The 26,916-nt window shown below is 35.3% G+C and overlaps 1 protein-coding gene across 4 annotated transcripts in view; it reads right to left on the reverse strand.

Moving 5' to 3' along the window:
- Window positions 1-2,621: 2,621 nt before the first annotated feature.
- LOC142345734 (protein IMPACT homolog) overlaps window positions 2,622-26,916 on the reverse strand; it is a 34,637-nt gene continuing 10,342 nt past the window's right edge. Inside the window, exons 2-6 of one of the 4 annotated variants that reach the window (XR_012759353.1) lie at window positions 25,381-25,598; window positions 24,720-24,811; window positions 24,056-24,167; window positions 17,982-18,175; window positions 2,622-2,704 (exon numbers count right to left, since the gene is read on the reverse strand). Coding sequence is in view for 3 of the 4 variants with exons in the window: in XM_075398025.1 (XP_075254140.1) it covers window positions 18,115-18,175; window positions 24,056-24,167; window positions 24,720-24,811; window positions 25,381-25,598 (483 nt within the window). In the remaining variant the exon portion in view is untranslated. Of the gene's footprint in view, window positions 2,705-17,564; window positions 18,176-24,055; window positions 24,168-24,719; window positions 24,812-25,380; window positions 25,599-26,916 lie in introns of those variants that run through there. The other 3 variants (XM_075398026.1, XM_075398025.1, XM_075398027.1) reach the window with 3 other exon arrangements.

The following is a 26,916-nucleotide window of genomic DNA, read 5'->3' on the forward strand; positions in this document are numbered from 1 at the left end:
TTCCCCCACTTTTGAAACAAATGTTGGAACAATTATTTCAATCAAAAAATTACTTCAAAATCGAAAAGTATTTGCAAAACTTCATGCTACCGTTACTGCCGACTAGAAGGTGACGTTCCATACCCAGTTGATGTTTCCCGTTAAAATTAAAAACAAAGTTTTTAAACCTTCACTGCCTACGAACTTTTACCTCCCAAACGGTGATAACAAATTATTGTGCAATTAGCAAAACAATTTTAAAATCATGTTGATTCTTCTCTTTTTTACGTTTCCAAGGTTTTTGAAAATGCTCAACCGGTTAGTTCGGCTTAAATGAGAAGATATTTTGCAAAAAAACAACTCCAGAATTTAGACAAGAATACAAATTTCTGCTTCTAGTTTTTAAATTTTCAAAGTTCATTTTGGTATTTCGAGAGCTCCAAATTGCAAATTGCCTGAAGTATTCAATTTTCAAAAAACTTTTTTTGACATAGAGAAAAAACTTTCTCCTTAAAGTTTTTTAATTTTTAAAGTTTATTTTTGCTATTTGGAGAGCTCTAAATTGCCTGTAGTATTCAATTTTGAAAACTTTTTTGATATAGAAAAAAGGGATCAGAAAAATTTTTAACCAGCAGGAAACAAAGAGACGGATAGAAAGGCTTTTTAAAAAAACATTAACTTTTCATTTTTCATTTTTTTAGGTTTGAAACTGTGTAGCATTAAAAAATTTTTCAGATAATTTTTTTAAATAAAAATGAGAACTAGATAGCAAAGGCTACAAAACAATGGCTTTGTTTTTAATCCACGATGCGTGAACAAAGTGAAAATTTGACTGATAAAAAAACCAGCACCGCATATATATTCCCCCACTTTTTGAAACAAATGTTGGAACAATTATTTCAATCAAAAAGATGACTTCAAAATCAAAAGTATTTGCAGAAATTCAAGCTACCTTTACTGCCCACTAGAAGGTGATGTTAAATACCCAGTTGTTGACGTTTCCCGTTAAAATTAAAAATAAAATTTTTAAACCTTCACTGCCTACGAATTTTTACCTCCCAAACGGTGATAACAAAATTTTGTGCAATTAGCATAATAAATTTTAAATCAGGTTGATTCTTGTCTTTTTTAAGTTTCCAAGGTTTTGAAAATATTCAAACATTTTGTTTGGATTAAACGAGAAGAAACTTTGCAAATCAACTCTAGAATTTAGACAAGAATACACCTTTATGTTAATAGTTTTTAAATTTTCAAAGTTTACTTTTGGTACTTTGAGAGCTCTAAAATGCCTGCAGTAATCAATTTTCAAAAAAAATTACGACATAGAGAAAAAAACGGGTTCACACTATATTTTTGAACCAGCTGGATACAAAGACGGATAGAAATGTGTTTTTTTTAAATTCACTTTATTTTTATTCATTTTTTAGGCTAGAAAATGTATAGCAATATTAAAAAATTTTCATTGGACCCAACTAAGTTTCCTGCAAAATTTTTTGTTTGTTTCTATTGTCATACCCCTCCCCCCACCCCTGTACAGCCCCGAGCAACCGTTTTTCCTTCTCAATTTTTCCTTCGAAAATTTCACAGTTCCTCCGTTTTTGAAATTTCGGATCTTCGAAAACTGAACTAGATGGCAAGGGCTACAAATCGGTGTTGTTCTCTTTACTCTACGATGCGTTAACAAAAAGTGAAAACTTGACTGATGAAAAAAACCAGCACCGCTAATATATTCCCCTAGTTTTGAAACAAATGTTGGAACAAATATTTCAATCTCGAAGATGACTTCAAAATCAAATAGTATTTGCAGAACTTCAAGCTACAATTACTGCCCACTAGAAGGTGATGTTCAACACACAGTTGTTGATGTTTCCTAACAAAATATAAAATAAAGTTTTTAAATTCTCACTGCCTACGAATTTTTTTAACCTCCCAAACGGTGATAACCAATTTTTGTGCAATTAGCATAATCAATCCTAGAGTCATGTGGTCGCGATGAAACTTTTTTTACTGCTTTGCACAAATTCAAAAGTTTTCATTTGCTCTAGTTTTGAATTGCTTTGGAAAGCTGTAACAGTCTTGGGCAGTGGTTGCGTGTAATAATTAGGAAAGATATATATTAGGTTGATAATTTTTCCACATTTTATGTTTTGGTTGACATTCTATACAGTTACGATGACGCCCATTTTTTCCTTTAATATTTGTATCCAGACATTCTGACGATTGTCGGAGAAATTCATCTAGAACTCAGGCGAGAACAATTAAATGCCATGTTGCCAATCAGGGCTTCGTTTCACTTTCGGGCCCTTAAAAACCCACGCGAACGTCAATAATAACTACAAACTATCGCAGCTATAAACAAACATTCGTGCAGCGACTATAATTTTTATATAGCATTTAAACTCTTTTTAGTTTCGTAAATGCTTAATTTCACAACAGCATTTTTCACAAAGACAAGAAAAATCAAATTCAAAAGATGCAGAGATAACCTCTGAAATGTGCCAACTAAAATGACTTGTTGCTCCAAAATTTAAGAAAAATTCCGGGAGAGCAGAATGCACATTCTTCATAACCTCGGGGCAGTGAGAGATGATCATTTTGAATTCATTATCTGCCTTGAGCTTTACTTTGCCAAGTATAAAACGGATAATACAAAACTAAACTAAATCAGCCAAAATTCAAATATTAGAAATCTTTTCATATAATTCGACAAATGATGATCGATTTCCTACCCAGTGAAACGAAACCTGATACACCTTGCCATGTCATGCAAGATCTTGATAACTCTTGCGAAACTTGAAACATCTTGGCAAGATCTTGATAGACAAATAATTCTTGGAACACCTTGATAAGATCTTGACATGATCCTACCAAGATATGCCAAATTTTCTGGGTGTAACTTGATAGGATCCTGATAATTCTTGACACTTAGAAAAATTTAAAGCATTCTGGAGTGAGGTGGAGGAACCAGTCAACCAGAAAAAAATGGTCATGACCAGGCAATTCAGACAAAAACCTAGCTATGACTCGAATTAGTGAGAATCAGCGCGGAGCAACGCGTTGTAACGTTACGCAACTATGACTCCACAAGGCGATGACTCGATGTAACGCGAATTTGACTTAAAAAACGGGATTATGATCAGACAGAAAAAAAACTCATAGGCGCAAATCTTGCATAGTCCCACAAAGTCGAACAGAATCGAGATCGCTGCGGCTAAAAACACTTTTGCGACCATCAAAAATGTGCTAGGTGACTCAATAATGACTGGATCTTAATTGTATAATTTTCTAGTAGTCATCGGAAAACTGTTAGATTAATTGAATGACCATCAGATTTTGTCCAAAACTCCACAACCGAACTAAGTTCTATGCCAGAGTTGTATATCAAAGCAATCTGAATTACAATAGGCGGAAACACAAACTATGGGCAGAAGAAAAAAAACTGAAATTCTTGGATTATCAAACGACGTAGCAGAGTGATAGAATGAAATTTACTCAGCAAAAATTTTCCGAAACAGATTTGTTTTTGGGGTAAATTGGGGTAAAACAGTTCAATTTTGTTGAACGGTGACACCATGTCATCTGCACAGAAATATGAATAAGCTTAGGGCTCTCACTGATGAGAAGCTTTGCAGAAAAAAAATAAAAAGTATACTGAAGACTGAAGCCAGTCTGAGCAGAAAATACAAGAAATTTTGAAACTAATCAATGGAAGTTTGCACCTCAATTGTAGGTGTTAAATTTTAGATTTTTCCTCCTAGCCTTTATTTGCGTTTTTGTATCACTATTAGCCCGATTACTGCTTTAATGATTACAAGGTGCTGCTTGAAGATGCGTTTTTTTATTTTGCGATGCTTGTTAACATCTCTGTAAAGTTTCCTTCAAAGACAACTATAATTGTTAGAGAACTAGAGAACCCCGATGACTACATTTTTCCTAACATATACCTTGTTATTCTGTTTCCAATATATTGGGTGAAATTAGTGCAATTTTGTCAGTCGACGTTGACCAAAATTACTGCCACCTTTTAAAGAATTGATAATATTTCCAAATTATTGAACCAATTCTAAGGATGTTAGTCCTCTTCTCTAGATACAAAAAAGTTTCTCTGTGTCTATTTTACATTTCATCCTTAAACGATCTGATTAAAATCTTGTATGAGTCCAAACTTGTAAGACATACTGATCTATTGGGTTCACAATATTGTACTTGTATTTTCCTAGAAGCCAAAATGTTGTTTACGTTTTCGATTTTCCATTCTCTAAGTTGGCATATGAAGCTAATTTTAACCATCAGTCTCCACCAATTTTTTCTTTGTTTTTCCAGAAACCATCCAATTTCTGTTGTCTTTTGTCAAAACGTGGGAATTCTCATTGCCTTTATTGCCAGCTGTGAAATTTTTCCCATCATGCCATAAAGGTTAGCAGAGATCTGACTAAAATCGATGACTCCCTGTACAGAAACTTTGGTGTTCTTAGCCCAAAGTTAGAGGTACACTTTGTTGTTTGGTTGATATCTAGTCAAGTTCCTAATGATCGTATCAACAAAAGCTCATTGTGTTAATATTGTAGCTGTCTTGCTCTCCCTATGTAATTGCCACCCTATGTCCGCGTGGTGAAAAAGTTATTGATTGATAAATTTGAAAGTCACCATTTTAGGTGGTATTGGTGTTCACCAACACACCATATTATCTCTACCCCAACACACCATTCTATCTCTACAAAAGTGGGTACCCCAACACACCATATTATTTCTGCATAAATAGGTTCCGTAGATACCTGAGAAAGTGAGAAGTAACCCCATATATATCTATCTGGTTATATTTAGTTGAAGGGGTCAATTTTTGTTCTCTATGCTTCCAACCTCGATTTTGGCCAATTTTTGTCTTTTTCGACGTTGACATAGTAAAGTGGAATTTTTTGTCCAGTAAATTATGGTGTATTAGATTGGCCAACTGATAAAATTTCACCATATACATATTTCGCCCCTTTTTCTTGCTTTGATGGTGTATTTTAGCAAAACGTGGAACAAGGGAGTCAAAGGTCAGGGTACCGTTCTTTTTATGAAATATCTCCCAATAAAATTATCCAACTTTTAAAGTTTTTGGTTGTTTTGAACTTATCTTGAGCCCTTATTGAAAATCTCTTACGGAATTAATAGTTTTGCTGTTTGTTAGCTTTTTGGAATTGATAGATTAAAAAAAATGGTCGAAACATTGAAATCCAAACTTTGGTGGCTTAAAACGGTTTTCAATGTTCCTGATTGAGCTCAATCTATATAGTACTGCTACGCGTTAAGCGCAACTAGCAGTTAGATATTTGTTTATTTTCCTAAAATTATTTTAGCAAATTCCCAGATTTTTTTCATTTGATATGTATATATATTTCTCGATTGCTTCAGTTTTTGTAGCTTCTTACTTACTACATCCAATAGAGGTACGATAGTCACATTTGGTAGATATCAAACTGTTCTTGCTCCCATAGATCACTTCGTTTACTGAAATGTCTTGATGGACACTTTTTGCTCAAAATAGTAATTAAAGATAATAGAACAAACAAACAAAGTTCTTAATTTCCAAAATTCCATGATAGAGTCATATACTCATATGTACGAGTGCAACTAACCTTTTCCATTCAGCACCCATGCCTGTTAATAGAAATGAATCATTGCTTCTTCAAAAAAACATAACATTTTTTTCTCTAAATCAAGGAAATTCTGAGGAAGTGGTATTTGTTGAAACATCTAAAACCATATTTCCTCTACTGCGAGCTGTGAAACATATTTTCCAAGTCGTGGTAAAAAATCGGTGCAACCAATATTGTCATTGTTAACATATTTGCTGTCCAGAAGATCATTAGAGCACGTTCTGGGGCTATTCTTGCGCACGTTGTGGAGATCTAGGTCACTGCTCTGATACCGAAAAAAGGGCTTCACTTCGAACTTTTGCTAATATCACTGAAACTAATCGGAGTCGCGTTTTGTCGATAGTGAATCCCCTCTTCCTTCGACTTACCTTTTTGTTCCTTAAATCTGCCTGATCAAAAAATTTTTAAATGCAGATTTCAAATTAACCGCATTTTCGAGTAAAATTGGTGTCACCTAAACTTCGGTATCCCAAAATACAAGAGTACAAACACATATATGGGCTTCTTAGATTCCTGATTTAGTGGTAAGTATCCCCATATATTTTCTATGTGGTTTTATTGAGTTGAGGGGTTCAATTTTTTTCTGTATGAATCAAACCTCGATTTTGTCCAACTTTGGGCTATTTCGACGTTGATCTAATAAAGTTGAATTTTTCTGTTCAAATTATAATGTTTTAGATTGCTCATAAAATGGGGAGTGTCCCTTTATACACATTGTCTCCCTTTTCCCACGTTATGATGGCTTTTTTAGCGAATGTGAAATTCGGGAGTCAAAGAAAAGGCATTTGGTACCGTAGATTTATAGTAGAATATCTGCTTGTAGAGAGAAGCGATTGCAATCTTTTTGTTCAATTGAACTCAACTCGAGCCCTACTTTAATTCTTCTAAATGGCGTTTAGTTTTCAGCCATTTTCAAGAAATGGGCCGCGACACATACGATCATTTTGACTTTTTAGTGTCTTGTAAGTTTCGCGTTTCGACTTGTGAAACGAGAAAAATTGTTGATTTTGACTGCATGAATAGATGAATTGAACTCCTTTTGTAATGGGGAAGCTCCCCATATATAGTTTCATCATGGTTTTCCGGGTTTCAGGAGGTCAAGTTTGGGTCTGCAGATGAGCCCCCAACCCCCCGGACCCAGCTCATGATCAGGTTTTCCATGTGAAAAAGTGCAAAAAAGGCTATTTGGGCTGATAGAACAGGTTCACCAGACCCAAATTGAAATGGTGAAACCCCCACATATTTTTGTACAGTATTTTAGCCGATCCAGGGGTCATTTTTCACTCTGGAAATGACCTCCCCTTTCCCCTGATTATATCCTTAAAATGATAAGTAAAACTATCGTTTCTGGTCCCTGGTAGTGATTCCATAGACCCAATATGTTTCTGGTTGCTCCCATAACTTTTGGTTACATTAGCTTGTATTTATAACATTAACTATAGGAGATATTTATAACAGTAGTCAAATATTAAGTGATTTTAACAGAAGTCAAAAATTATACCACTAGTCAAATTAAAACAGATGAATCACCAGGGCTGCCATAACACCCATAGATGGCTAGGGAACTCTCCTCCAATTTTCAGCTGTAAGAGTGAAAAATACCCGCTTACCCCCTTATTACGTATTCTGTTATTCTAAGGTCAGGTGCATTCCCCCCACCTGTCCCGTTGTGACGCCGGTTAGTCGATTTCCCCGGCTGCGTCTTTGTGCACATCATGTGCGGACATTTTCAGAGCATTTGTTTGTTTGCCTTGGCGCATCTGCTGCCACAACGGATTTCAACCATCGCACGTTGTGCTCTCTTTGCTTTTTAGCGCTCAGTAATGGCCTTAGCCTTTTCTTGTCTTGCTCAGAGACTCCTGTTATAAAGCGCTGCAATTATTTGAGTCCTGTGAGCACTCATCGAGTGCCTTGCTTTTTTGTAGCAGTAATGGGTACCAACGCTTTTTCTCGGGCGCACAGTAGCGGCTTGAGCGATGAGTGTGTTTTTCTTTTGCTCAAAGCCGCCTGTGATCAAACGCAGCAATTATTTAGGTCGTGTGTGTTAACACTCACCGAGTGCTTTTTCAGCCTCCTGCAGTGAGGTGAAGCAATGATTTGAGCCATGTGGGCACTCACTGTGTGGTGTTTCTTATGCGATAAGGGTGCGGCGTTGCTGCTGCACCAGAACTTGTTGGTTAAGCACTAACAGAAGGCATGAGTAATCAAGGGCTGTTGGTGTCCTTTTTTCGACCAACTGGAGAAACATATTTTGGTTACTGATGATTCTTAGTGTTTCTAAATGCTCGTTAGGCATTCGGAAACCGTTGCACAAAAAATCTGAGGCCTCAAATTTTGATTCTCATTTTGATGCTGAATGAGGTTATCTTTTCTCTCAAGTTCGCGGTTTGATCAAATTTCTCTTGTTTTGAAAATGTTTTGCACTCAGAGTACCCAAAGCCACTACATACTTGTCATTAGACAGCGCTTGTTCAATCGAAGCACAAATGAAGGAAATGAGTGCTTTTGAGAGATGAAAATAGTGCCAGATGTTGTCAAACTTTGAGCACAAAATAACTTGTGCAGTTTCATGAAAAGTGATTTTCAGTCTAGTTAAGGGCTTCTTCAATTGAACTGTGGGTCCGCGTAGGAGTGTCACATTCCTAGTAGGTTCCGAAACAGAGCTAATTTTTGATGTAGTTGGTCTACGAAAAAAAATACTTTTTAAAAGATTCAGACTTGATTGCTTTTGAGTTTTCTTGCTGTCTTTGATTTCGTGTCCAATTGCTGAGGCGCGTTAAAATGATTATACTAGGCAAGATTTAGCTTTTGCTGATAACAGATCTTCGTCCTTATCTTAAGATACTTCTAAGAGTCAGACAAATAAATCCCCTCAAAATCAGTTTTTTGTCGAGTAAAACGATAGACGATTAGATAAAATCATTTGGTTTTGCCGAGTATCGGCCAATGTTGGCGTTTTTACAAAACAGAAGCTAGATTGTGGAACAACAGTCGAAAGACTGACTGGTTATCTCTCGAATTTGCCGCGGAGTGAAGCCATTCCGAAAATTAACGACTTCTCTGCTGATTGGCACAAAGAGGCTTGCAAGATTATGTTGGGGGACTATCTTTAGTAAACTCTCCATGTGTCCCGAATTGCAAGTACGCTCCTGATTTTTTAAGATGGAACTAACAGCGACTGCAAAAAAACAAAATTGAGATTGGGGAAGTAATCACTGTTTTCTACGGTGCTGAGTATTTCGGGGGAAACACAGCAGATTGCCAATGCCCTCATTTAAGAGTTCCATAGGACACAAGTTTGTCTATACGATTCATGGACAAGATCAGGTTGCCGACGAACAACTATAGCTTCTAATCCTGTTCTTGAAAGTGAAAACGCCCTTCCAACTAAGTTAAACTCCTTTACCACTGCTTTAAAAACCAGCAGCATCAAAACGTAGACAAAGGAAAGGAGAACAACTAGCGAAAACAAGAGCATCAAAGAGGTTTTATCGTAAAAGAGCACTAGAGAGTTCATCGGGCTCCGACTTGTCGGTATTTACTTCTGATTGCTCTTTTATTGAGGAAACTACTTTAGAGGTTAACATTCTCCCTCTTGCGTTAAAAAAGGAGAGCAACGAATTCTCTACTGCTAGTCCCAATCATTCTCTTTTTTGAAAGGGATAATAGGATTTCTACTCCTCTACGTGAAGAATTTGTTGCCGATTTTTTTGAGATTTTATATCCGCTCATGTAGAGTCCGATAAAAGCTCTGCCAAGTCTTCTGGTGAGAATTCTGAGAGCATTGATGGTGTTTGCGAAAACAGTAAAATTTCAACGTCAACATTTTAAAACCGTTTTTTTGAATTTTGCGTCTGTTTTTAGCCTATCTGACCGAGCTATTATGTGTTTGTTTAACGACTCGTTTCCGCTCTCAAATAATTTGCCCTGGTTTCAACGCATCAAACAAATCGCAAACGAAAACGCTCATCAACTTCAGAATATGGGAGTTACGAATCGGGTCATTTTTAATTTAAGTGGTTTTCTTGTTGGAGAAAAAATCTGAAAAACTTAGCAATTCGTCGTCTTCAGCTAAAAAATTTTCAAAACAGATCGCCTTATTTTGAACAAGGAGGGCGTCTCTCCAGTTAACTCCGGCAAATTTGAAATTTACCCGATCTGGTTACTGATTGCAAATCTGCCTTCTTAGAGGCGAGTCAAATACAGCAGTATGGTTCTTGCAGGCCTGTACGAAGGAACAAGAAACCATGTTTTGACGAACTATTCGGAGGACTCGATGAAGCCTTCCTTCAAACCATAGATGGTTTAGTGTAAGTGTCGGGAATTGCGAGTATACAGTGAGTACCTGCCTCTTTTCGATAAACATATCTTAGTTTTCGGTTTAAGTTGAGAACTTCAAGCCAAGTTCTGTTGCTATACCCACCCTTCTTTTTTGATGTTTCAGTAACGCTTAGGTAAAGTTCAGCGAGAATTTTTGGGGGCCTAATAGAGCATTTTTTCAGTTGAAACTCGAAATTGAGCTACTGGTACTCGACATAGTTTCTAAAGCTCAAATAGTCAATCAAACTCAGCTTAATGGCAGACATGGTTGTCCCAAGTGACTTTTAAATGGAGAAACGGCTCACAAAAAATAATTTGGGTGTACAGATACGGGTTGCATAGATCTCTGAGGACAAATGCTGAAAGGTCGACTTCATTGAAGTTGATTGACTGCATTAGTGGACCTATTGGCGGCCTTCAAGATATTTTTTCAATTTGACGCAATCGATATACTGAAACTGAGAGGACTCAGAATAAACTTGCTAGATTATTTTTCGTTCTGTTGCAATCATTGGTTATTGCAGGCAAGCATCTTTTGCGGGCTACCCGTGCTTGAAACCTGTGGTGGTTTCGCCCGACTGCATTCTCTTCTACATGCACCAGTTTTTTTGGGTGTGGTCAGAGCTCTTCTCCAAACCACACGCAACAGCATGTTGTCAAGAGAAACAGGCCCCGAGCAAACTCCCGACTGTCCGTCTTCGGCCAGTCCAGAAGCTTAGAGACTCTGAAGCATTGGAAAGCTTTTGAGTTTAAATCCTTTTTGTTTTACGGTTATGTTATGTTGTCAGGTTGTCTGAGCCATTACATCTCTCATTTCTCTTGCCTGTCTCTGGCAATAAGAGCTCTGGTCGAGGAGTCATCTGATGTGAAGAAACGTGTAGCTGCAGGGAAATTGCCACTTTCAGCCGCAATGTTAAAAAATAATACGGCGCGGGTTCAGAGGTGTTTAATATGCATGACCTTTTACACATAGAAGATTTAAGTATTTTTCTTCTTTGTCACTATCAACTATTGACAACTTAATTTTTGTTGCTTTTTGTTCATGGATCTCGTGTTGCTGAGGTTTACCTTGCCTTCTATTTTTTCTCAAATTTAATTTTCGTGTAGAGTTTAATTCAAAGTTAATTTTCTCAAAGTTAAGTACGTGCTTTGTGACACTCTTTAAAAAAGTGCTCAAAATTTTGTCAGTTCCAACAGTTTCTGTGAAATGCTTTTCCGTCGCTTCCGACTCCTACCTCCTGATATGTAATTTAGGTACGCACTCAGGGTTCTCACGCTGTACTCGGCATTTCTTGTTGAGGCAGCACATCACAATTTGATGAGCCAATCACCCACGTAAGTTCCTCCGGTCCAATTCACAGATGTGGTGGCAAAACGTTTTCTAAAGGGCTTCTGAAGAAAACTTGTCTCAAAAATAACCCCAAATTATCTGACGGTGACCCCTCTTTGAGAAACTGCCCAACTGTTAGTTCGCTGCCATTGGACCATTTGAAGCCTTCAAAACATTTCGTTTGCAGTAACGTAAACTATTCTTGTCACGATAAAAACTGAGTTCTCCGTCAACAAAACCTACTGTCATTTTGTCAAATTTGTCATTGGTGATGCCATTAAATTCGATCTGCTCGAAATTCATTAATGTTGCTGAAACAAAAGCAGCCCTAAATATCCTCCTATTATCATCTGATGATTAAGATTTTCCAATGAATGTTGTAAACAATGACACGGTCGAAAACCTGAAAAAATGGGAATAAAAAAAATTAATTGTGCAGTTAGTCGATAAACTAGAACGCGCTTACATTCCATAGAATTGTTTGGTTAATCCTGTGGCGTGTATAACCAGATTAATATTGTACATTGTATGAGTATTTGACGAGAAATTAAACTTGACTGATAGCAGAATAGTATTTCAATTGAATTTAATTGTTTTTTTTTCACAAAATGTTTAGTACCCAAGGTTTTTCTGTGTTTTGAATTGACAATAACTGCGACCCTTTAATCCATTATTATTTGCTTTTGGGGCTTGATTTGTTATAGCAGTTTTATGAAGTGTATTGATGAGCCTAAATTGGTAGATTTGTTCTTTTTGGAAAGTGACGAATTTTTTAATTTTCTGTGAGGAAATTAACCAGGTTTGACTGCCACAATGTGTTACTTTTTGGCAATTTTCGCTGAACTAATACTTTTACAAGCCCAGTGGCTTGACCGATATTGATTCTATAGGCAGTTGATACTTTTTTGAAAGATTTACATGTTAGAATCAATAGGTACACTTCGTCTTCGAAAACTTTGTTTGAGCTCTCTCAAGCTTGATTTTCTCCTAACTTTTAGCGTTCAGAAGCTGACTAGCAAAAAAAAGTTCTGCAATTTTTTCTATTTTGGGTCATGCAAAGATAAATTTCGTTGATGAGATGAATTCCTGTGAGATAATTTTAATTGTCGAAAACTTCCCTCTAAAAATTCTTCTCGATTCAGAACCTAAAACTTTGCTTTTCATTTTTTGCTCTTCTGGACCATGATTTGTTTTTACCAGTTGAATGTAGTGTGCTGATGTGCCAAAACAGCAGAATTATTTTTAAAAGATTGAAATTATGAAGAAAAATTTTTATTTTTGTGGGAAAACTTTTACATTTGGCTGCACAGAAAAAACGTTTGTTTTTGGCCGTTTTTTGAAGCACTACTGATTTTAAAAGACCACGGTACTGACTGTTGATTTGGGAGGCGGTTTACATTTTTTTTGGAAAAATCTTTAAGCAATATGCACACCTCGTCTCCAAAAATTGAGCCCCATTTTCTGTTGAAATCTCTCCAGCTTGGTTTGGTTAGGTCTTTTATCGTTCAGAACCTGATAGATACCAAAATTAGACGTTTCCTAATTAAAAAGAAGTACATTTTCTTCTAATTTGGTTCCCGTAAATGAAGAATTGTTTTTCGTTGTCAAAAAATCTATCCTTTCGAAATGCTTCTCAATTTCAAACTGAAAATTTTTTTTAAGTCTTTTTTGCTTTTTTGGTCCAAGATTTGTCAAAACCAGTTGTTTTTAGTGTGCTGATGCGCGTAAACCGGTAGATTTTCTTTTGAAGCGTAGTGATTTTTTTAATTTGACTTTTGGAGGAATAGTTTTTAACCAAATTTGGTTTTGCAAATTTTTGATGACTTTTTGTTCTCCGTATTTGATGTTAGATGCTTAAATACTGTAGTTGCTTACTCTGTAATCAATTTTTCTTGTGTTGTTTCTTTGTTGTTTTGTTCTTTCAATGCTGTTTTATGTTGTTACAAACTTTTAAATTTTTTTTTGCCCTTAGTGGGGGCCTTCACGGTGGTGGTCCTGTATAAGGTGTGTGCTATGTACTTACCGAGCTAGCATCCACTTAAAAATTTTGTTATACTGAAAAAATGCGGCTCATTTGTGGGTTAAAAATATAACGGGAGCTGTATTTTCCCACATTCTTGATAATTCTTGCTCAATCTTATGATTTCCTGCTATATCTTGTTTTTGGGTGCTATTGAATTTTTAATACCTGATATATCTTGCCATATCATGGTTAATCTTTCTTGGAAATCGCGTTTCTGAACAGCCATGAAAAGAACTGGCAAGTTCGTACATATCTTATCAAGATGTTTTCTTGGTAAGTACCTGGGCAAGATCGTGGCAAGATCCTTTTGCTCCTCTAACTAATACAATGATTGTGAAGCCTTCAAAACATTTCGTTTGCAGTAACGTAAACTATTCTTGTCACGATAAAAACTGAGTTCTCCGTCAACAAAACCTACTGTCATTTTGTCAAATTTGTCATTGGTGATGCCATTAAATTCGATCTGCTCGAAATTCATTAATGTTGCTGAAACAAAAGCAGCCCTAAATATCCTCCTATTATCATCTGATGATTAAGATTTTCCAATGAATGTCGTAAACAATGATATTGTCGAAAACCTGAAAAAATGGGAATCAAAAATTTCATTGTGCAGTTAGTCGATAAACTAGCACGCGCTTACATTCCATAGAGTTGTTTGGTTAATACCTGTGGCGTGTATAACCAGATTAATATTGTACATTGTATGAGTATTTGACGAGAAATTAAACTTGACTGATAGCAGAATAGTGTTTCAATTGAATTTAATTTTTTTTTCACAAAATGTTTAGTACCCAAGGTTTTTCTCTTCTTTGAATTGAGAATATCTGCGACCCTTTAATCCAGTATTTCCTTTTGGGGCTTGATTTGTTATAGCAGTTTTATGAAGTGTATTGATGAGCCAATTGGTAGATTTGTTCTTTTTGAAAAGTGATGATATTTTTAATTTTTTGTGAGGAAATTAACCAGGTTTGACTGCCACAATGTGTTACTTTTTGGCAATTTTTGCTGTACTAATACTTTTACAAGCCCAGTGGGTTGACCGATATTGATTCTATAGGCAGTTGATACTTTTTTGAAAGATTTACATGTTAGAATCAATAGGTAGACTTCGCCCTCGAAAACTTTGTTTGAGCTCTCTCAAGCTTGATTTTCTCCTAACTTTTAGCGTTCAGAAGCTGACTAGCAAAAAAAGTTCTGCAATTTTTTCTAGTTTGGGTCATGCAAAGATAAATTTCGTTGATGAGATGAATTCCTGTGAGATAAATTTAATCGTCAAAAACTTCCCTCTAAAAATTCTTCTCAATTCAGAACATTAAACTTTGCTTTTCATTTTTTGCTCTTCTGGACCATGATTTGTTTTTACCAGTTCAATGTAGTGTGCTGATGTGCCAAAACAGCAGATTCATTTTTAAAAGATTGAAATTATGAAGAAAAATTTTTATTTTTGTGGGGAAAACTTTTACATTTGGCTGCACAGAAAAAACAATTGTTTTTGGCCGTTTTTTGAAGCACTACTGATTTTAAAAGACCACGGTACTGACTGTTTATTTGGGAGGCGGTTTACATTTTTTTGGAAAAAACTTTAAGCAATATGCACACCTCGTCTCCAAAAATTGAGCCCCATTTTCTGTTGAAATCTCTCCAGCTTGGTTTGGTTAGGTCTTTTATCGTTCAGAACCTGATAGATACCAAAAGTAGACGTTTCCTAATTAAAAAGAAGTACACGTTCTTCTAATTTGGTTCCCGTAAATGAAGAATTGTTTTTCGTTCTCAAAAAATTTATCCTTTCGAAATGCTTCTCAATTTCAAACTGAAAATTTTTTTAAAGTCTTTTTTGCTTTTTTGGTCCATGATTTGTCAAAACCAGTTGTTTTTAGTGTGCTGATGCGCGTAAACCGGTAGATTTTCTTTTGAAGCGTAGTGATTTTTTAATTTGACTTTTGGAGGAATAGTTTTTTAACTAAATTTGGTTTTGCAAATTTTTGATGACTTTTTGTTTTCCGTATTTGATGTTAGATGCTTAAATACTGTAGTTGCTTAGTCTGTAATCAATTTTCCTTGTGTTGTTTTTTTGTTGTTTTGTTCTTTCAATGCTCTTTTATGTTATGTTACAAACTTTTAGATTTTTTTGCCCTTAGTGGGGGCCTTCACGGTGGGGGTCCTGTATAAGGTGTGTAATATGTACTTACCGAGCTAGCATCCACTTGAAAATTTTATTATACTGAAAAAATGCGGCTCGTTTGTGGGTTAAAAATATAACGGGAGCTGTATTTTCCCACATTCTTGATAATTCTTGCTCAATCTTATGATTTCCTGCTATATCTTGTTTTTGGGTGCTATTGAATTTTTAATACCTGATATATCTTGCCATATCATGGTTAATCTTTCTTGGAAATCCTGCCAAGATCGCGTTTCTGAACAGCCATGAAAAGAACTGGCAAGTTCGTACATATCTTATCAAGATGTTTTCTTGGTAAGTACCTGGGAAAGATCGTGGCAAGATCCTTTTGCTCCTCTAACTAATACAAAGATTCTGAAGCCTTCAAAACATTTCGTTTGCAGTAACGTAAACTATTCTTGTCACGATAAAAACTGAGTTCTCCGTCAACAAAACCTACTGTCATTTGGTCAAATTTGTCATTGGTGATGCCATTAAATTCGATCTGCTCGAAATTCATTAATGTTGCTGAATCAAAAGCAGCCCTAAATATCCTCCAATTATCATCTGATGATTAAGATTTTCCAATGAATGTCGTAAACAATGATATTGTCGAAAACCTGAAAAAATGGGAATCAAAAATTTCATTGTGCAGTTAGTCGATAAACTAGAACGCGCTTACATTCCATTGAGTTGTTTGGTTAATCCCTGTGGCGTGTATAACCAGAGCAATATTGTACATTGTATGATTATTTGACGAGAAATTAAACTTGACTGATAGCAGAATAGTGTTTCAATTGAATTTAATTGTTTTTTTCACAAAATGTTTTTTAGTACCCAAGGTTTTTCTCTTCTTTGAATTGAGAATATCTGCGACCCTTTAATCCAATATTTGCTTTTGGGGCTTGAATTGTTATAGCAGTTTTATGAAGTGTATTGATGAGCCAATTGGTAGATTTGTTCTGTTTGAAGTGATGATATTTTTAATTTTTTGTGAGGAAATTAACCAGGTTTGACTGCCACAATGTGTTACTTTTTGTCAACTTTTGCTGTACTAATACTTTTACAAGCCCAGTGGGTTAACCGATATTGATTCTATAGGCAGTTGATACTTTTTTGAAAGATTTACATGTTAGAATCAATAGGTACACTTCGTCTTCGAAAACTTTGTGTGAGCTCTCTCAAGCTTGATTTTCTCCTAACTTTTTAGCGTTCCGAAGCTGACTACCAAAAAAAAGTTCTGCAATTTTTTCTAGTTTGGGTCATGCAAAGATAAATTTCGTTGATGAGATGAATTCCTGTGAGATAAATTTAATTGTCAAAAACTTCCCTCTAAAAATTCTTCTCAAATCAGAACCTAAAACTTTGCTTTTCATTTTTTGCTCTTCTGGACCATGATTTGTTTTTACCAGTTGAATGTAGTGTGCTGATGTGCCAAAACAGCAGATTCATTTTTAAAAGATTGAAATTATGAAAAATTTTTATTTTTGTGGGAAAACTTTTACATTTGGCTGCACAGAAAAAACGTTTGTTTTTGGCCGTTTTTTGATGCACTACTGATTTTAAAAGACCACGGTACTGACTGATGATTTGGAGGGCGGTTTACATTTTTTTGGAAAAATCTTTAAGCAATATGCACACCTCGTCTCCAAAAATTGAGCCCCATTTTCTGTCGAAATCTCTCCAGCTTGGTTTGGTTAGGTTCTTTTAAGTCTTTTTTTGCTTTTTTGGTCCCTGATTTGTCAAAACCAGTTGTTTTTAGTGTGCTGATGCGCGTATACCGATAAATTTTCTTTTGAAGCGTAGTGATTTTTTTTTAATTTGACTTTTGGAGGAATAGTTTTTTAACCAAATTTGGTTTTGCAAATTTTTGATGACTTTTTGTTCTCCGTATTTGATGTTAGATGCTTAAATACTGTAGTTGCTTTTTGCTTGTGTTGCTCTTTTGCTGTTTTGTTCTTTCAATGCTGTTTTATGTTATGTTACAAATTTTTAGATTTTTTTGGCCCTTTGTGGGGGCCTTGAATTTTCCTTGTGTTGCTCTTTTGCTGTTTTGTTCTTTCAATGCTGTTTTATGTTATGTTACAAATTTTTAGATTTTTTGGCCCTTTGTGGGGGCCTTCACGGTGGGGGTCCTGTATAAGGTGTGTAATATGTACTTACCGAGCTAGCATCCACTTAAAAATTTTATTATACTGAAAAAATGCGGCTCGTTTGTGGGTTAAAAATATAACGGGAGCTGTATTTTCCCACATTCTTGATAATTCTTGCTCAATCTTATGATTTCCTGCTATATCTTGTTTTTGGGTGCTATTGAATTTTTAATACCTGATATATCTTGCCATACCATGGTTAATCTTTCTTGGAAATCCTGCCAAGATCGCGTTTCTGAACAGCCATGAAAGGAACTGGCAAGTTCGTACATATCTTGATGTTTTCTTGGAAGACCTGAAGACCATGGCAAGATCGTGGCAAGATAAACCAAGATATAGTATGTTTCTTATCAAGATGTATCAAGTTTTATTTCACTGGTTAAGAATTAACTAAATGAATTTGTTCCCAATACAAAGCTCTCCCAAGCCTTCTCCAAGGCCCACAGTTTCACTTGAGGAACAGCAGACCGTCACATCATTCATATCCACACAGCCGATGACGTCACTCTTCAAGATATGAACCTTCCCTTCACCAAGGCATTTCTGGCAGCCTGATTGATCAGCTTGAATCTAAACAAAAGCTAATACTTTGTTCTATCTAAAAATCTGTATTACTCTTTGTTTTATTCCGCTTTTTAAAAAATTTCGATAAAAGTTATTTTAAAACTAATCATTCGAAATTTTCACTCAAAGGCAAGAGAACAAAGATGCGGAAGGTCTTCCATAAAAAGCACTTTTAATGATGCTTTTTGTTTTCAGTTAGTTATGATCATTAGTAACTAACTGGTACATAATTATTCTGAAAGAGCTATGACTAGTCCAGGCATCCGCAATGAACGATAGCATTTTTGCGTTATATGATATCTTTATCACTGATAGCATTTTTGCGTTATATTGCGTAATTTTTTTATGATTCAAGTAAGTCCACTCAAGATTTAGAAATTAAAGTGGGATTAAATTTATTCAAAAAAATCCAAAAGGATGAATGAAGAGAACAGCTTGCATTATGAAGACTACTACAACACTACTTCTCCGTTCAAGAAGAAATAAAAATTAGTTCAAAATTCAAGAAATTTTTGACCTGAAAGGAAAAACTGAACAACATCAAACATTGCCTTATTAGGTCATATAGTTTCTATGATCATTAAATTGTCCATCTCTTTAATGCGAAAAAAGGACATAGTAACAAAAAGAATAAAAGCTGGCTAAACTCAAAAATCAATTCCAAATTTTCTCAAACAAATGGGGTCAAAGTAAAGTAATCAATGCCTACAAAATACCATTTCAGCAGATCTAATAATTCCTGATTAGCAAGCCAATTCGAGATGTCATAACACTCAGTGACAAAGCACCAAAAAGAACGACGAAATGAGTTAGAATATCAAAACGTTCAAATACTGTTAAAAGACTCAAACAATTGAAACTATGCACCATTAGAACTAATGTATCCTTTATAGCATTCAAGGGAAAAACACTGAAAACAGATATCAAATGCTATCACTGCAAATAACTTGTCACCCTGAAACGACAGTGTAAATTCAGTGACTTGCCAGTTGCAGATAATGCATTTTGTGATACAAAAGAACGTGAAAAAATCGCCCAATTGTTTTGTAATTAGCTGTTAAAGTTCAGTTTAAAAACACGGAAAAACTAATGCTGTGAAACGATTAATTTGTAACAAGGAAACATATTAACCGCTGTTGGACCACGCCCAACATTTTTGGACACTAAGAACAATGGTAACATCTCTCAAAAGCACTATAAAATTTAATCGCTTAGGAATTGCTGAACCAAATATTTGTCAGCTAAAGTTAAGAATTTCATAACAAAGAAGTGAGATTGCTCAGACAAAAAATTGAAAGATCAGCTAAATTCTAACAACTGTTTGAGAGCAAGTGATAACTGAAGCCACTTGACGCCAACGCCATCAACTACTTCTGTCACTTGGTAACTGAATTTGTTAGCTGGATGTCTAAGTTAATCTTTTTGTCTGGACAATTCACGTCTGGTCATTCTTGACTTACCTCGCTCAAAAGTTTTCCTCTGACTCATTAAACAACTATAGAAATAATTTTCTCAAATAAGTCAGAGCAAAACTGTTGAGCGAAATAAGTCATCAATTCTCTGAACCTAACGTCTTCAGACAAAACGACTAACATGACATCCATCACAAAAATTCAGTTTCTAAGCGACTGAGGTAGTTAATTCAAACTTTTTCAACTTTCGAATCTGGATCAAGTGGTCGCAGCAAAAATGGCGGAGACGAAAAATTACATTTGTTAACAAAGCAAAAATTGCATGCTCAAATGAAAAAAGCTTAATTTTGAGGATTTTTTATAACAATTTTACACTCTTTCATTATTAAGCGACGCGTCATTTTCAAAACTTTACCACTTTTTTTCTGAAATTGACGAGTGTAAATTCGGGAAAAAATTCAATTAAAAGATCGTCAGTTTTCTTCACCAACCAACCTTAAAAAAGAAAGGCTGTCCTGGCAAACATTTCAAGCAAAATAACCACAATCTAACCGATGTCAAAACCCAATACCAATCAAACAGAGAAACTGAACTAACACAAAAGAAGACAAATTAGAAAAACTTTTGAAATTGCAAACTACATCCAAATTTCTCCAGCTACTATCAAAAAATAATACCTTGTAGACAAAAATTTAATAGAATAAAAACCAACTTAGAAACTAATGGAAAACTTTCATTCCTAAGCAATCAGAGTTTTTTTTAAAAAATGTTTCGCATAAACTGCCAAAAAATTAGTAAAAAATTGCAGTTCAGGTTCTTAAAACGAATAACTTGCAGTGAAAAGCTTCAAAATAATATTTACACAAATTCCCAACAGACTTTATTTCGTTTCAAAATCTCTAAACTGCGTTAAAATTTAAAACATAACCGACTAAACGTCAGAAGAATTGCTCACGAACGACTAGTGGGAGCTCTAGTCAATTGCAGCCTGCTTCAGTCCGGGGGGAGCCTAAATGGGACTAAGAAGTTCAATAGTGGACTTCAAATAACCACATTAGAGGTTAACATATATCACTCATAAGATTTAAAGTAAAAAATGACTCCAGGTTCGGCGCACTTTTCATTTGAATTTTAGTATTAAACTGCCGCCAATTGAGTTCAGCTGTTTGAAATTGTGATTGAGAGAGAACTTGAGATCACGCGAAATGCACAAAGTCAAGGACGTAAAAGTCACTCGAAAAGTCAAAATTGTCGAGCAAAAATTTTGCATAAAAGACGCAACACACGTTTACAATATTGACATAACACACGTTTACAATAAATGCTATGAACTTCGTTCAAGAGCAATTAATCAATCTCAAATACTCCAAAATTCCAAAACAACCCACGAATCGCGAGAAAAGTCCACAACAAACTTCAAATTATCATACAACCATGATAAAAAAAACAGCAAAAATTTGCCGACTTGCTCAAAAATATTGAAAAAATGCATTCAAAACTTTTACTTATCTTAATTAAAATCTAGTCAAACAATGCGTTTACAATAAATGCTATGAACTTCGTTCAAGAGCAATTAATCAATCTCAAATACTCCAAAATTCCAAAACAACCCACGAATCGCGAGAAAAGTCCACAACAAACTTCAAATTATCATACAACCAAGATAAAAAAAAACAGCAAAAATTTGCCAACTTGCTCAAAAATATTGAAAAAATGCATTCAAAACTTTTACTTATCTTAATTAAAATCTAGTCAAACAATGCTGTTCCACTCAGCCCTTTTCTTTCATATAGTAAAATTATTTGGCCAAAAATATAGAGGATTTGTTGGGGGGAAAGAGGTGTAGATAAGGACAGTGGCGGGAGTGCAGTATATATGGGAATGGTTGTATATGGACATTTTTAAACAAAAGAAAAACGAAAGATATAGCGGATGGAATCAGAACGTAATCAATCTCTTCCACGTTTTTGATCAATAATTCATCAGAAGTGCTTCGGCTGAACAAAAAACGTGTAGAAAACCAATTCCAACTCTGGAATCATTGAAGAGGATGAAAAATCATTTCTCACCTATGGCTAAAAAAAGTTGAGCTCAACAATAGCCCTAAACATTTAGCGGACATATTTCGTACGTCTGCTCATGATCATTATACGCCGCACACAGTAGACGAAGGTTAAAATTTCTGATTGAAATGTAAAAACATATCCGGCAGATTGCCGAAAAATAGCCGCCGTTGATTCCCATAACTCGATTGGGATTGAAAGAGAAGAAAATATCAACAAAAATTGATTTTTGTATAAAAACATTTTTAAGTGCGATTTATTTTGATGTCATTTCGTAGTTGAACATACTCCTGTCTCTCGGTGAGAGGCTACAGGGTCTAGTATCAAAACCAATATGCATTAGAAATCGTAACTAAGACTCATAGGAACGATGTTCAAGTACCGGGCATCTAAAAATGGGCTTTATGGGTTTATCCCGTTTCTATTTCCGACTTTGATTTTTTTATACTGATTCTCTTTATTTTGAATTGCTTTGCTGAGCAGCTGCTGTTTAAAAAGAATTTGAGGAGAATGACAGAAGAGTGAAAATAGCCTAAAGAACTCAAAAAATATTTCACGCAAAAAGTCGAAAAAGCGGCAAATTGGGTAAAGCGAACAAAAGTTTGACGAAGTAAAAAAAACATAGCAGGACAAGTCCAGACGTACAATTCAAAGAATTTTCATTGACTAAACAAAAAATTAGACCTAGAACGGACTATGGGTGAATTGGGAGAACTATTTCTAAAAAAAATCAGATCAAAAAATTTAAAAAAAAAACAGACAATCAATAAAAAAACCGCATGTGAACAAAAAACCACTAGCGAGAAATCGAATTTTTGTTCAAACACCGTTTTCTCACTCTACTTTCAAATTAAAACAAAAAAAATTCACGCCACAAAACCATTCGCTTTTTCACTCCACTTCTGTTTCGGCGTGACCAAGATCACTACTCCAATTTGACTTCAAAAATCATGAAAATGTGTGAACAGATCCTAAAAAAACATAGCCGGAAAAATTTCGGAAACGACTCGAAGGAGAAAATTGCCCACAATTATGACTAAGCAACTAGAACAGCTATTGTGAACCCTGAACCTCCACAAACGCCAAAAAAAATTAAAGAAGATTAGAAACCGCATTCAAATACAAATTGAACAAAAAAAACTTAATGAGTTTTTTTTTAATAGTACAGGGAAACATAAAGCCGAGTAAAGTTCCTTTGCAATTAGAGCACAGAAAGCTCGCAAAACAATGGGCAAGTCATAATATGCTAAGAAACTTGTCTAAGAATTTTTAAAAAAAAAAGAAAAAATGCAAAAAAAATAAGAAAAATTGTTCAAAATTTATCATTTTTCAGTCAATTTTCCCAACAAAAAAAAACGATTTATACCAAGAAAACTTTAGTCAATTGGTATCTGAATATTCCTCAAGTAACATGCTTCTATTCAAATACCACTTAGAGCATTAAATGAAAAAAACAGGCAAAAAATCATTAAATTTGGCCTAAAAACCAGCAAAACTGATCAGAAACCTCCAAATTAGCATTAAACTCAAAATAACTATTTGGAACCTTCAATTCCTATCAAAATAAGCTTGAAACTAATACAATATCATAATCAAACCTCATAACCATTAAAAATTGCAAACAAAAAACTGCTTTTAAAAGCCGCACGTGAACTAAAAATTTCGCTCGCTTAGAGAAAATTTTTTCAAACATCAATTTCTCGCTCTCTCAAAAACAGCGGTATGAACAAAAACCACTCTCTTTTTGCTCCGCTCTTCACTTTTGTTCAGCACCAAAATCACTCAAAGTTTTTTCACGCCTTTCATTTCCCGCTTCAAAAATCACTCCAATAAGATTGATTAAAAAAGGACTTCTCCAATACTCCTCTTCGAGTCGTAAAAAGACAGCGCCCCAATACAATTCAAATTCATTGAATTGTAAAAAAAATAGGAGCGCTATAATAGCCGGCTGAGAAGATGAGGGCGACTATTAATGAAAAACAGGGAGTGGAGAGGTATTGCCCATAACTCCCAGAATTGCCTCTTAAACAATGAAATTATGCCCTCTCAGTTGTTGCGATGCTCAGTACACTTAAAGAGTAAAAAAATCTAGAGGCCTACAGAGCACAGAGTAATGCGCAAATACTCTTCACTACCTATTTCTATCCCGTACACAATATCAGAAGTTTTCATCCCTGCATCGATGGCGGCAACTTTCTGGCAACAGGGATGGTTGATGGAAAACGGCATAGATCATGATTAAAATCCCATTAACACAACACCTAATGTCATAAAAAAAATTAAATTAAGACAGATTCGAGAGAATTTCCGGTCAAATAATTAATACAGGAAATGATGAATTCAGGAGATGAATGAACGCTACAAATGCATCTTGGATTATTTTCTTTTTCAGCTTTCATCATTTAGTATACCTGTCAGGACCCAGCAGAACACCTCCGAACCACCTAGACACAACGACAGCCACATTATTCACTTTGGTCAACTCAAGAAGATGGGCCACGCGTCCTCCAGCATTCGTTTCTCCTATATAAGAAAGATAACTTAGAGACAGAGGGTCTCTTGCAACACTCAATAATTATGTGATGTGCACTTAGTGCTCATCAGCAATTATTATTTGGTCATACAATAAAGAGAATCGAGCAATTGCAGAAACATATTTTGCTGTTGTATCTGGGCGACAGGCTATGTTTGGCGCGTAATCTAAGCGAGATAACAGAACCAGATAGCAGCAACGTGTAAAACTGATGGCAGCAAATGCCGATATCAACCAAGGCAAACTATATAATCAGAAACAGGAAATTTTTGACGTTATACTAATTATGGCAGTCAACGCTTAACTGCACGGTGCATAACGTACTGCTGGTCACAAACTGAGAAAATCCAGAAGTTCAATGGAAAACATGAAACATTCCATTTTTTAGTGGGATACTACTCAAGTCTTCAACTGGTCAGATTAATTAGAAGTATTATTGGTTCAGGCACCATTTATATACTCAAAAGTGGTGTAGTGTACAATAGAATGTTAATTTATTTCAAATCATGACTAATAATTTAAAAGAGAAAGAAAACACCCACCATCTTCATCGTAGTCCGTATACAGCACATTCTGCTCATTTGTAAATCGATAGGCCATTATATTGTGGGTAGCCTTGGCTATTTTTGGGATACTGAAACACAGATTTTATCAAGACATGCAAACTAAGTAAAACTGGATCATGTTTTCATAGTTAATAAAGAAGTCGTCTCCCGCCGCAGACCGTATTACATTGACAAATCGCATTTAAAGATGCTACTTCAAATACTGTATACGGAGTTTGCATATCATACACTAAAATTTTCAAAAACAAGTTTGTTAAAAACATTCGCGCACTAAAAATGTGGCACTCCTCGTTAAATTTGATCACCGATGACGCAAATAAATTCAGCCTGATAGAGTCTAGAACATGATAAAGTTTTATTTTTACACCGAAGCTGGCATTATACTTCTTGAGACTCTTAGGTGCTGACATCCTTTTCATTTTACATTCTTTTCTATTTTTGGTTGCTGGTGTTCTAATAAACTTTCTGCCAATACGTCTTTCCTTTTTTATATTAAGCTTTTCACTATATTCTTTTGCATTCGTCTTTTTGCATTCGTCTTTTGCATTGTCTCATACAAAATATGATGTATCAGAGCAATTCGTCAATTACTTTTGAACATTTAGTTGTAGTTCGAAAAGCAGTGAATTAAGGTTACCTTCTTAGATAAATCATGAAATTGTCAACATCTATGAGTGAACGGACAGTGATGCAATGTCCCTGAAAATAGCTTTTCCGCTCCAAAATTATCTCCGATGACACTGTATGATCGTTAATGTAGAGCAGTGTATCCATTGTCAAACTGGGTAGTATAAAGGATTCCGGTGAATCCTCCTTCTTTAACCGACGATTTTGGCTCGCTTGTTTATTACCACCCTGAAAGGCAACCTTTTGTTGTTTGGTAAACACTAAATACTTCAACCGTTAAAATTATAATTATTTAAGAAAACCGCAGGGTTGGTGGTTTCATACCCCTCGACATATAAATCCCCAATCAGTTAAAATTGGTCCAATGACGCTTCAGCGAAAAACGGAAGTATAAAAATACGCGTTTTATTGATCACAAGTAGTAAAATTCGGGTTTTATAGATCACGATATCACGATACAGGTTTCAAAATCGTTGCACAAACTTTGCCCAATACTGAACTGCCTAAAAAGATCAAACCTGTTGAAAAACATGTTACCCCTCGCGTGTTGTCCGTATAACGCGTATGGCTAGTAACACAAAAGAAGCTAATTATGTCCGCATATATACATACCGAACTTTCAATGGGTAAAATGTTATTTTCCCCTAACATCATTGATAGAATTCCAGCAATCTTAAGCAGTACTAAGGTCAAGAAAACGATTCCAGGATAAATTAAGTAAATATTTCAGTATATATGACAGTTTGGTTCATCTCTAACTGTATACAGACAAATTTTCTGGTAATAAATTTAGACCAAAATTTATCATAGGCCGCTTGACGTTCACGATGTAAACCTTTGCATTCGTCGTCAAACTAAGGTTGCTTCATCTGGCGTTATGGTTACGAACAATTTCTATGGTGGGATATAACTAGATTAGAAAAACTGGCGAGGTCACATTCCAAAACTCGAGCATACGGTAAAAAATGTCGAGGAGGAAGAGTGAGATGTAGAGACTTGATTCCCTATTCATGCACCCATAAACAAATGGGTAGAAAAAAATAATTTTTTGACATGGGAACATTTAGTACAGCAGCAGCGTATATAGTAAGTACATGTTTTATCATGGTCGAAGGTTTTTAAAAGAAAAGATTTCACAGTTTTAATACATGAAGGATGTCGATCACTAGTCCTTGAATGGCGATGGTGATAGTTTCAGGAGGCTACAAAGCTTTTGAAAACCGAATATTTCGACTTAAGGAGGTTACCAGAGGGTTAAATTAACAGTCTTTTGTGAGTTCTTCGGGTGGTAGGTCACAATATCGCCCAAAAAATAACCGTATTTTCTGAGAAGCCAGCTTATAATCAGCGAGGACTCCAGTTCAAGCATGTAGGCAACATGTAGCACATTATGCCTTCTCAGCGTGGCTTCGCATTTCTTGCAAGTAAATATTTCAGTATATCTGACAGTTTGGTTCATCTCTAACTGTATACAGACAAATTTTCTGGTAATAAATTTAGACCAAAATTTATCATAGGCCGCTTGACGTTCACGATGTAAACCTTT

This window comes from Convolutriloba macropyga, chromosome 9 (assembly GCF_964194025.1).
Source record: "Convolutriloba macropyga chromosome 9, txConMacr16.3, whole genome shotgun sequence".
In the NCBI taxonomy this organism is placed as follows: Eukaryota; Metazoa; Xenacoelomorpha; order Acoela; family Convolutidae; genus Convolutriloba; species Convolutriloba macropyga.